At 41.8% G+C, this 12572-nt stretch overlaps 1 protein-coding gene across 1 annotated transcript; it reads right to left on the bottom strand.

Annotated features, from left to right (window-relative positions):
- Positions 1–1745: 1745 nt before the first annotated feature.
- LOC136548698 (uncharacterized) lies at positions 1746–4010 on the bottom strand. The gene is made up of 2 exons (XM_066540133.1): positions 1950–4010; positions 1746–1757 (listed from the first exon to the last, which is right to left on the bottom strand). The coding sequence occupies exons 1-2, from the start codon at positions 4008–4010 to the stop codon at positions 1746–1748; spliced, it is 2073 nt and encodes a 690-aa protein (XP_066396230.1).
- Positions 4011–12572: the final 8562 nt, after the last annotated feature.

Below are 12572 nucleotides of genomic sequence, written 5' to 3'. Positions count from 1 at the left end.
TGTGAGCGTGAGGGAGCCCAAAAAGGGCAAGAGGGACATTTTGTTGCCCGATGCATGTCAGATGTGGTGCCATCTGGGCGCAAAATATGGGGAAGACAAAGTTTCAACATTTTAAGGACGATATTATGAGAGCAAATATTCCATGTCTGCCAGCAGAATGGCTGAAAGCATCTAGGCCTCTAGTTGGGTTTGGGTGATTAATGACAATACGTGATTACTATGACTAACGTGTATTTTGCAAAGGCAATTAAGTTAGGTCATTGTAATGGAGATCGATTGGGCAATAATGGTTGTCATGCCCCTACGATGGAAATCGTTTTGGTTTTCAAAGGATGGACGACAAGGTTAATGATGGACTAGTTCTAAGTGTCGTTTGGTGTTGAAGAGACACTTAGAGTAGTTTAGGACTTTGTTTTTCCTTTGGTCGTACTATTAAGAGGGGGTATGGACGGGTATCTTGACCTAGGTGAGTCTAGTGGGTTAGGTGTGATGCACACTTATCATAACTAGCACTAGGTAGCTCCTAAAAAGCCCTTAGATCAATTGGAGCAAACTTCATTCATATATGATTGCGAGATGGAAGTGAATGGAGGGTCAAATACTGACCGGACGCTGGTTCCGGTGTGATCGGACGCTGGCGCAGAGTCCGGTCAGTTTATTTGATCAAGGTGAAATCGTCTGGTGCGACTGGACGCTGGGTGCCAGCGTCCGGTCGACTCCAGTAAGGTTCTAGAGAGAGAAAATCACGACCGGACGCGTCCGGTCAGTGCTGACCGGACGTTGTCCAGCGTCCGGTCACCACTTAAACACTGGGTTTCGGGGTGAACTGACCGGAGCGTCCGGTCACCCCGCAGAGACACATAACGGTTCGTTTTGAACACGGGTGTATAAATACTTCCTCCATTCGTGTGAGGGGGTACTTTTGCTCATTCCAACAGCCGAGAAACATCCTTAAGAGTGCCAAGAAGAGCAAGGTCCTAGTAAAGTGATTGAGATTTGAGAATCCAAGAGTGAGACCTCACTAGTGAAAGCAAGAGTAGCAAAGTGTGCATCCTCCCTTCTCATTAGACTTATCGTGGTCAAGTGAGAGTTCGTGCTTGTTACTCTTGATGATCGCCATCATCTAGATGGCTTGGTGCTGATTGGGAGCTTGGTGATCATCCGGCAGAGCTTGCGGATGACCCAACTCAAGTTGTGAGCGGTTGTGGGTGATTCACCACGACGGAGTGTCGAAGAATCAACCCGTAGAGAGCACTTGATCCTTGCGCGGATCAAGGGGGAGCTACACCCTTGCGTGGGTGCTCCAACGAGGACTAGTGGGGAGTGGCGACTCTCCGATACCTCGGCAAAACATCGCCGTGTTCCTCCTTCTCTCTTTACTTTGAGCATTTACTTTGAGCAATTCAATTATTGTCATTTACATTCATAGAATTGCCATGCTAGAGTAGGATTGGAACATAGGTTGCTAAACTTTTGTGCGGTAGAACATTAGAAATACTTTCTAGGCACAAGGGGTGAAGTTGGGCTAACTGTAGAGTTTAATTATTATAAAGAAATTTAGAATTAGCCTAATTCAACCTCTCTTGGACATCTTGATCCTTTCAATGGCATCGTGACATACTGCAGCAGAGTGGAGAAAAAAAAGTGATTGACACTTTAATTTCTATCTGGCAGGTGATACACCTCGCGGACAGTATTCTGCGATTCATCTGAAAGAAAGAAAACAGATACAAACCAGACAAAGCTCACACGCACAGCTGCAGGCAAGAAACAAATAGGGCATATACTACCACTGACAATTAACTGCCGCACGCCGTTCTTAGAGCTAGCTTATCTCCTGCATTGTTTTAAAAAAAAATAAACATATATACAAATTCAGATGTGTCACAACATTTATACAGAGAAGAAAGGTACGGTATATATGACGGACTTAATAATAATTATATTACCGTATTTCTGTCGTCGATCTCGTGCTCTGGGCTGACCTCATGGGGATCGGCGACGTAGATCACCTTGAAATATCCGCGGCCACCAGCTTGGCGTGGTGCAAGCTCCATCCGGTGCAGGGCGCAATCCCCGATCTCGTGGCGGAGCATGAGGAGCCAGACGAAGGTGAGGAGCTCCCCTCCTCTGGCCAGCTGGGCGGCGTGCTCCGCCGGCCGGGACTTGCCGGCGGTGTACAGGAGGAGCCGCACCCACATATCTCTCAGCTCCTCCAGCGTCTCCTTGCGCCGCTCGGCCGAAAGGCCCATGAAGATTCTTCGTTCTCGGAGTTTATCGCTGACTTGACGCAGAATGGCATCCTTGCTGCCGCTGCCGCCACTCGACATAGATGGCAGGAATTTCTGACGCAGAAGCTCTAGAGCGTCTTCGGGGCTGCCAGTGGCGACCTGCAGCAGGGAAGCACTTGCAGAGTGTGCAACCACAAGGTACAACATGTAGTTGGAAAGCTTCCGGCAAGTGTCGGCCAAATCATCAGCGTCGTCGTCGTCGTCCCCGCCGGCGGTGCCGGATGCTGCTGCTGATGCCGTTGCCGTTGCCACCCTGTTGTTCAGGCAAACCTCTGTGATTAGATGCAACGTGCCTATAAAGTAAATGAGATCCAAGGCCAACTCGGGTGCCGCCTGCGTCACGAACAGGCCGAGACGCCGCCACTGCCGCCGCGGCCGACCACTTCTGATGCGATGAAGCTCCTGCACCAGACATGCTCTGATGTTGTCATCCACCGCCTCCTGCTTGGAGTCCAGTAGCTTGCTCACCCAAAACAGCTTCTTCGCCTCTCCGACGCCCAAACATCTCGCCATCTTCCTTATCTTGCTCATCACGCGTTGGGATAGAGATAGACTCGTGCCCGGCTCGTCGCAGCCCAGGTAGCTCAGGAAAGTGTACTGTCCCATGGTGTTTGACCACAGCGGCCTTGTCTCCTGCAACCCAAAACTACCACAGGAGAGAAGAGACCTGGACACACGAGCGAGACTATGGTGCTGTTTAGCCTCTAGCCACGCCCATGTCCAAGGTGACGCTACGAGCGTCGTTACCGCCGCACAGACTTCCAGAAGAAACCCTCCGTACAGCAGTGTGTAGGTGATGACAATGTCAGCTACTACTGTACCACCATATCCTCCTGCTTTGCTGCTGCTGCTGCTAACGGTGAAGAGCACAAGGGCAAGAATGGTGGACACCAGAGAGATGAAACGAAGTACAACACCAGTTGTTGTTCGGAGCAACCTAGTCTTGGTATACAGATCACTGTACATGATGCAGAATTCGACATCGAAGAGCTTAAAGAACTGGTTGGGGTCGAGCCTGTAGTGGGTAAGCTTCTTGTAATTCCCTTCTCCTGCCCAGCCGATGGTACGCCCTGCAAACATGTCTTTGGTGCCAGGAGCCCAGCGTAGCGCAAAGCAAATGTACCCCTCATACCCATCATTCTCCGCGTCCTTTGATGGAATCCACCATCGGCTTCTGGAACTGGGTTCCCTAACAAAAGCGTTGTCTACGTTTCCATACATGAGAGCCAGCGTCCTCTCTGCGTACTTGATGATCCCCGGAATGAACAGAAAGATGGCAACAAGGAGAAGCCACACGCTGTGCCAGATGCCTGACTTCCAAAACACGTACAGGGCTAGGGAGACCTGAGCTAGCATGTTCAACATATGCCTCAGCCACAGCTTGTTGTCCTCTAAAGAAAATGCAGTGATGGTGTCTTGCCCACCGAGATGGATGAGGAGGAACGGTGCCCAGAGGAAAGCTAGGGGGTGGTTCCTCCTCAGTGATCCGTTGTTGTTGTTGTCCATGTTTGCATCTTTTTGTCGTGAGAGGGACCCAAGGGCATAAATTGCTACCACATCTGCTCCCAGATATGCCACCCAAATAGTGACTCTGAGCACTGCATTTCGGCTACACCGCCGAAGGCTGCCCGTAAAGAAGAGGAACACTTGTAGGACGAAGCTGAGGAGCACAAGAGACTCAATCTCCCACTCATTAATTAGTTGCCCAAAACTCTCCATTTTTGCTAGTTGGAATTCTATATATGGCTCAAACACCTAGTAAATATCAGTAGATAATATAATTCAGTCTACTTATTTATTACAAAATACAAATTTCTTCTCCACACTCATTAATGTCAATTTTTTCTGACAACAAGTTCTATAATAGTATTATGGATAATAGGATTAAGACAAATATATGAAAATTATACATCTAAACCATAAGTTCTTTCTTAATAAGATCTGTAAAATATACAGACAGAAGGGATTTTATGAGGTATACTGCCATTATATATATATATATATATATATATATATATATATATATATATATATATATATATATATAGAACTACTATCCTGTAGCTGGCTACAGAATAACTTATTCTGTAGCCACTTTGAGTTATGATAATTACTATGTTAATTTACGAGATTATAGTAACTCCTTACTAAGTGGTTTAATATAACGTTATGGTAAATATCCCCATGTGTTATAGTAACCCAACTATCGTAAATATGTATTTATATTATGGTAAATTAGTATATAAAATTATAGTAAATGGAGGTGGCTACAGAATAACTTATTTTGTAGCCGGCTACTGAATAGCCTCTCCCTATATATATATATATATATATATATATAAGTACATATATTTTGGGTTCCAAAACCAGCAATGATTCCTTTAAAGTTGCTAAATAAGTTCTCAAGCCAGCGCGAAAAAAGCAAAGATGATGACGAATCATGGGCAATGCTCTCATTCCAACTGAGAACTGAGGACGACTATTAACCGAAAACAAAACCCTCGCTAAGGCAACGATAGCAAAGAATTGGCCCATGGAGCCTCAGGCCTTACCTACCGGCGATCCACAACCATGCATGGAAGCATGGAAGAAGACTCATCCGCACCATCTTTGGGTTAGCGGAAAGAGTAACTGAATTTGTTGGCGAATAAGTTTAAGCTGAATTTTTGCAGGGTTGTACATCCTTATGTTTACTATATGCCCATAATTTTTTTTTGGGAAGATCCAATTCATGTCAACATGCTTAAAATTTGAATTTTTTCTTAAATGGGGACAAGCGTCACCCAGGATATAGAAAATTCATGGAATGGTACCAACCCAGAAGACTGGATATATGATAATAGCAAGCTTCAAGATAGAAGAGATGGCAATGCTTCAAAAAGATAATTGGCAAAAAGAATTATAAGACAAGGATTTGTTATTACCTGATGATCGTTTCCTAAATGCTTGCATACAGGATACTATTGCATCCGATCTTGATTAAGAAAGCAGATGGGGTGCTGCACGCGTTGTTCCACGCTTGTATATATAGCAGCAGAAGATCTTATTCGTTGGATCGGATGCATTCCTTGCAGCAAGAGCAAAGAGCAAAGAGATGATTCTTGCAAGCTTTGTTAACTTGATTTAATCACTGTAAAGCAAAAAATTATGGGCCAGCATGCTGTGTCCCTTTTATATAAGCGTTTCTTGAAGTGAAGATGCCATTTCTTTTGTCACATGACTGGTCCATTTTTTTATTTACACATGACTGGTCCACTTGATCCACCTGTTGTGATTCTGAAGGCACCACCCTTCTGTCTTTTGGTTAATCCGCAATAATGTACACCATGTCAACTGGCACGCACTACTACCGAAAACATTTTCGCAACAGCATTTTCACTGCTGTTTCGTTAAAAAATCGCTTGCGATAAGTTTTCACCACCGGTTTGTATGTAAGTGGACGTAGTGGCTGTTGGAACCAGTGGTGAGAATGGTTATCACACCCCCAGCTCGTCTCTTTAACCGGGGGTGAAAATCAAGCAGGTTTTCACCGCCGGTTCATAACCCGAGCCGGCGGTCATAATCATTTTCACCGTCGGTGCAATCCACGAACCGGCGGTGAAAAGGAGTACAGTCCCCCTTGTCTTCCTCACCTCCTCTTCTTCTTTTCCCCGACTCCCACCATTGTTTCACCATTGTTGCGGCCATTTTTTTACCAATTTGCTCATGGACGCTCCTAATTTTTGAAGGATGCACATCACTCCCTTGTTTTAATGTTGGTAACTAGCAATCCATTCAGTTTCTATCTAGTTTCTTTGGCTAGATTTTGTATTTTAGGATGAATGTGATGGAGAGACTCTTTCATCCCTTTTAGAGGGCTTTTTCACCCAATTGATCATGGAGTCTCCCGAATTTTAAAGGTTGCACATCACCAACTTACTCTATGGTTGGTATCTAGCCACTCGTTTAATTGCTAGCTTCTTTGCTTGGTTAGATTGTTTTCAATATTGATATGAATGTGACGGAGAGGCTCTTCCTTGATTTTAGATGGCAATTTTCACCAAATTGTTCACGGAGGCTCCCAAATTTTGAAGGTTGCACATCACCAACTTACTCTAAGATTGGTATGTAGCCACTCACAGTGACGGACCTAGGTTTTTACCTCTGGGTATGCGCAGCAAAAAATTTTCTTATGCAATTTGGTGAAAATTTTCTTTTTTTATTTTTTTTTTTACATTGAAAATTTCTACCTATCTCTATGACTGGCAGACCCTAGGGTATGCGGTGGCCCACCCTGCATACCCTGTAGGTCCATCCCTGGCCACTCAGTTAACTGCTAGCATACCCGTTTGGATGCCATATATTTTTAGTGGACATTTTTCATTAAATTAAATGATGTAGATTTTTAGCGGACATTTTCCATTAAATTGAGTAACATATATTAGTATGGTCTATGTCATATGTAACACCCTAAAATTTGCTTATGTTGAAATAGAGCTAAAATGATTTAATTTTAAAATTTTAAGTTCATGAAAACATGGGGAAATAATAAATTTTCATTAGATTAAAATTTATCTTAAGGTAGAAACGTGTTTGTTGCATTCATGACGGTCGTACCTTGTGTTTCTATTTGCAAATTGTGTATTTTAAAATACATTTAGGAGACGAATATCTATCTCTAAGAATTTTCCCGCTTCTTTCTGGAATTTAATTCATACCTCCATCACCTTAATCTTTATGTTCCAAGTTTCCAACAATCTTTTTATGATCTCCAAATACTTTATTTGGGTTCATCATGTTCCAAAGTGTCTCTGGGAATTTTCCCCAAATTTTTGGAGGTCTCGGAGTATTTTTCGTGGCTTAAATATCAATTCTGGACTTTTCTAGAATTATTTTATTCGTGAAATTAATTAATTCTAAAAAAATAATATATCTCATTTTCCGACCAACTCTCAAAGCCCATGTGCAATAATCCTAATAAATCTCAAAGGCACATGTATTTATTTACTAATGAGCTTTATGATTATATAGGTCCATCAGTAAATGTGGAGGGTGCAACATCAATTAGTAGCATATTGCTAGTTGATGTCGATGTGGGGATATTTTCTCCCTATAAATATGTACCAATCCTTTGAGCAAAGCACACCAAAACTAACGTAAGGAGAGCCCCTAGTTTGGGAAATCTCTCGTGTAGTAAATTAGATTTTTCTGCTTCTCTCGCCGTCGCCGTCGCCGCCACGCTGCTCGATGTTGTAGACCCGCCGTCGACCGCAAGAAGGCCCTAGGTGAGTTTGTCGTCTTCTCCTTTTGTTCCCTATGCTCTCAGCTCATCAAACTGTGGCCTCTAGGACTCGAACCGAGCGCTCCGGGAAGCTTCTTGCCGCCGGTAATGGAGCTCCGCTGCGCCGGTTTTCTTCTCCGGCCAGTGACTCTCTCTCCCCCTCCTTTCTAATCTGGGCTGTCTAGATTCAATCCAACGGTCTAAGATCGCTCGTACCCCTTCATCGGGTTTATTTGCAAAAGAGCCCCTACAGTTCACGTAATATAACCCAAAGTCCATGGCGCACTTTCAAAATACGTTTTTCTATTCCGAAAGCGTAATTTCTTTCTAGTAGATTCAGAATAGATTTTCTCTTTCAGAAAGCGTAAAATCCCTCTGTTAGATTCAAAATACGTTTTCTTCTTTTGAAAACGTAGTTTCTTCGGTTAGATTCAAAATACACTTTCATCTATTTACAGTTTTGCCACTAGTCTTATTTAGGTCATAAAATCTTCGTTTTAACTCCGTTTTGATCCATTCGAGTTGCGTTAGATTCGTAATTGAGTAATCTACGTGTTCATCCTACTGTTAAATATATTTTCAACTTTTGAAATTCGAGGTTAGATTTAATCTATTATTTTATTAAAGAAAATCTTGTTTAATTTATAATTTTTTTGTTATAGCTCCGATTAGATTGCTTTTCGTGTCTGTGTGTTCATAGCGAGACATAGATTCATTTTACAAACTTTTTATCTTGATTTTATGTTTAGTGTACCATTCTAATTTAGATCTATTGTTTGTTTCATGTATGATTAGATGGATGCTTGTGTGGTGCTTTATGATCATGTCCAGTCGGTGAGCTTTGCGTTGGTGATATAAAAGAAGTTGGTGATCCAGAAGATGTCCTTTGGAGGTTACAATTCAATAGAAGAAGGATATGAGTTTAAGACAAGTATAGCATGGAATCTTCCTTATTGTCCTATTCAGCTTAATATCATTTTAATCATATGCGTGTGTCTACCTTGGTAACCGTAATAATTTTCCTAGCTATTTGATATCCTAGATTCCTATGGGTTATTGCATTGGGTAGTATGATGCTATAGCTCAACTAAAGTCATGATCTTATAACTTGACTAATGATATATGCAATAAACATTAAAAGATACTTTTTAGCAATATGGAACAAGGGGCTAGAGCATTGGGCTATTTTATGGTGCTCTAGATTCCTCTCCCTAAGGACTCATCTGTAAGCGAACATCTGGGACTTACCTTTGAAAAGCTACATGGCTCTGGCTTTAGCTCAGTATGAGGACCTTTTGTAGCTTGTTAGTGGTTACCTTTATGACGTAAGAGGGGCTCCGACAGGTATGATCTTGGCCTGCTAAGAGGGTGCACTTTGGTTTCTTGGGATTTCGTTAGTCACTCCTTGGATGGGGGTTCATGCTTATTGATGGGAAAACCTTAGCGGCCCTAACTTGTTAGACAAACCTTTGAAAAGCTTCATAGTGAACACTGTCGACCTTTCTTGGTAGTGGGTCAAGAGGTTGGCCGCCTCGGGCGAAAGGGTAAATCATGACTCATAGTGAAAGTGTACAACCTCTGCAGAGTGTAAAACTAGTATATCAGCCGTGCTCATGGTCACGAGCAGCCTTGGACCCTTACAGAATAGATGATGAAGATGCTCACTAATGATTACTATTTATGCTATTTATTATTCATGTTTACCTGATCATGTGTTTACATGGGCTGTGATAAACTTGTTGCTACTCAATTGCTTAAAATTGTGACTCATTAAAAGCTAATTGTAGTTAAACCAGTGTCGGCCTTTTGAGCCTCATGAACCCCATGTTATATTTGTTGAGTACGACATGTACTTATGCTTGCTTTACTTTTTAAATCTTTGGAAAAATCCTGGATGGGTATCAGATTGCTAGAGTTTGGAGGAATTAGGCTTGTGATCAAGCCTAGGCAAAATACCCGATACCCATTACCCATACCCGAATTACCCGAACCCGAGGTACCCGATCCCAAATTCGGATAGCCATTTTGATTACCCAAAATTAGTTTGGGTAATTCGGGTAATATCCCCCGGTACCCAAACTACCCGAACTACCCAAAGATTTGTTTTGTTTTTGTATTCATCATGTGTTGTTAGCTGAACCATTTAACTTATCACTTTATTAGAATATAATTCTCTCTATTTGAATGAGTGACTGTAATATATTATTCTCTACAAATTGCTATTGAAATTCTATACAAATTGCTGCTGAAATTATGTATAGATCGCTACTGAAATTTAGTGTAGTTTGTTGTTTTCTGTAAATTTGGGTATATCGGGTAATACCCAAACCCGAACCCGAATTATCGGGTACCCGAATTTGCGGGTAGTGTTTTTTCGGGGGTAATATCGGGTAGCAATTTTTATTACCCGAATTTTGAATTACCCGAATTACCCGACCTGAAAAAATCGAGTAACCCGAACGTCTAGGCTTACTTGTGATCAACCAGTCAATTGTCCCTGTAGAATTGGAGTCTTCACCCGAAGATCGGAGTTGTCTTTCCATTGTTTGCTATGTAAGGTTATATTCTTTATACTAAGTATGTTATATATTGAACATTGTCTATTGATATTATCCTTATTTGTAGCTATATGTGAGATTTGACTTCCTGGGCTCACATATGGTGTGTATCTGGTTTTGTTCTTAAAACCGAGTGCTACATCATACCTGTTTCATTATTCATAGACAAATTGCGGATGGATGTACTGTTCGGAGCCCATGTCTAATAGGTTCATGGAAGGCACTGATTCTTTTTGTGAAGGCTATTAAGGCGTATAGCACAAATAATATATGGGATGATGAATATATATATACTAAGTATGTGTTGATTGCAAAAATCAGAACCAGTTTTAGGACATCGAGCAAATCCATTGTCATCTACTGCATAGGGGTTTCATGAAAAACTATAAGGTTTGGAGTAAGCATGAGGAAGATGGTAAGAACTTACCTGAGGAAGCCCCACGAGATACGATCCATGCACCCATGCGGGATACCATCCATGAAATTGGCTAGGAAACCATGAATGAATCCAGCTAGGAAACCGTGAATGAGACTATCTAGGAAAATGTCAGTGAAACTGGCCACAAATTTTTAGTTTATGATGTTGTGGTAGATGGTCTAGACCAGATGATGCGTGATGGGGAGCCAGAATTCCTTGGTGTAAGAAATCTAAAGAAGCTGGAGCAAATGAGAAAGGGTGAAAAAATATCATTGTACTTGGGTTCAAATGTGACCAGATTGGAAGCTGACCTTTTGCTATTGAAGATGAAATCAAGTAATGGTCTATCCGACAAAGGATTTGATGATTTGTTAAGTCTTTTGTGAAAGTTGCTCCCAAGCCCGAATGAGTTGCCTGAGAACACAAACTAGACCAAGCAAATGATCTACGCAATTGGGCTCGAAGAACAAAAAAATCATGCATGTCTAGTGTGCTCTACTTCACATTACAAGTGTGACTTGGCTACCATGATGAAAGGCGGTCGGAATAAAAGATGCCTGCAAAGGTCATGTGATATTTCCCTATAATTTCTCCATAGAAGCTGTTATCTATGAACAAAAATATAGCCAAGCTGATGTGGTGGCATGCCGAAGGGCGCTTGAATGATGGAAAGTTCAGACACCCTGTGAAGGTATGGGACCGGATCCTAATGGTGTGTTCATTCTTCAACGCAATCTCACACAAGGTCATAGATCTGGGCAGACTAGAGAAGCTATAGATAGACTTGGTCCATACTATTATAGGCTCGAGATGCATTTCTGGCCCACTGATATTTTTTGATATATCAGTGCATCTCCTTACTCACCTTGTTTTTTTGAGGGAAAATAGGAGGGGTTGCCCCCAACTGAACTTTATTAAAAATTAATAAAGGAGTTTGCCGAATACAAGCTTCAAAAAACAAAGGAGACAAAGAAAATAAGCAAAATTACACATAATTGTCTAGCCATAACTGTAACTGTAATCGTAGATCATTTTTAGCTCTGAGCTTAACTCGAGCTAATTCTTGTTTGAAGACTACTTTGCAACCTTGCAAAGAATGTTGTTGATTCTTGAAGATGTCATCATTCCTGGCAGACCAAATAGCCTAAAACATTGCAACAATAATTTTCATGAAAAAAGGTCTATGAATTTGAGCTTTAAACAAAATAAGAGTGTCAAAAATACTCCTCTAGATAAGATGTGACAGCCCCAGCAAATTCCAGCAAGACATGGCAAACGGGCAGTCCAAGAAGAGATGATGTAATGACTCCTCTGTGTCCAGATGGCAGAGAACACAATTATGGCTTTGTAGTTCCATATTTCTCCTTTTCAAAATCTCCCAGGTACTTAGTTGATCCTTTAAGACTAGCGAAAAAAACACCTTCCTCTTTGGTAAACAACTTGAATTCCACAGCCATTTGTATACTAGTGACACTAGTATAGAACCCAACAGTTGAGAATAAGCCTTGCTTGAAGCAAAAATAGAGGATCCCTAGATGTAACCCCATATGTCCTTGGTTTGGGTTAGATGAATGTCCTCTAGTTCATCGATCATCATTAGATACTACTCATGTGCTTCAACTGAAAGAGGAACATGAAAAAAGACAGACTTATCTTCTGCAGCCAGGAAGTTTTGAACCAAAATGTGTTCCTCTTGGGCAAAAGAGAATAAATGTGGCCATTATGCACTCAGAGGTGCACCATGCCAAACATCTGTCTAGAAAAGACTGGTAGAACCATCACCAACTGTAACTGAAGCCATGCCCTTGTAAGAGTCAAGTAGCTTTAAAACATCTTTCCACCAAAATGAACCCCTCCTGTTGTGTAATGGAATGCTGCCATTGTTGTAGTGAGAGTGCCAAACTAGCTGAACCCATGGTATATCACACTTATTAAAAAAACTTATGGAGATGCTTAAGCAGCAAACTTTCATTCTAAGTATAGAGGTTGTGAACACCTAGACCACCATTTTCTTTTGAATTGCATACAAGCTTCCAAGCTACTTT

The sequence above is a fragment of the Miscanthus floridulus genome, chromosome 4, assembly GCF_019320115.1.
Source record: "Miscanthus floridulus cultivar M001 chromosome 4, ASM1932011v1, whole genome shotgun sequence".
NCBI classification, from domain to species: domain Eukaryota; kingdom Viridiplantae; phylum Streptophyta; class Magnoliopsida; order Poales; family Poaceae; genus Miscanthus; species Miscanthus floridulus.
Note: the sequence above shows the minus strand (reverse complement) of the source record. Positions and strands in the feature narration are given on the sequence as shown.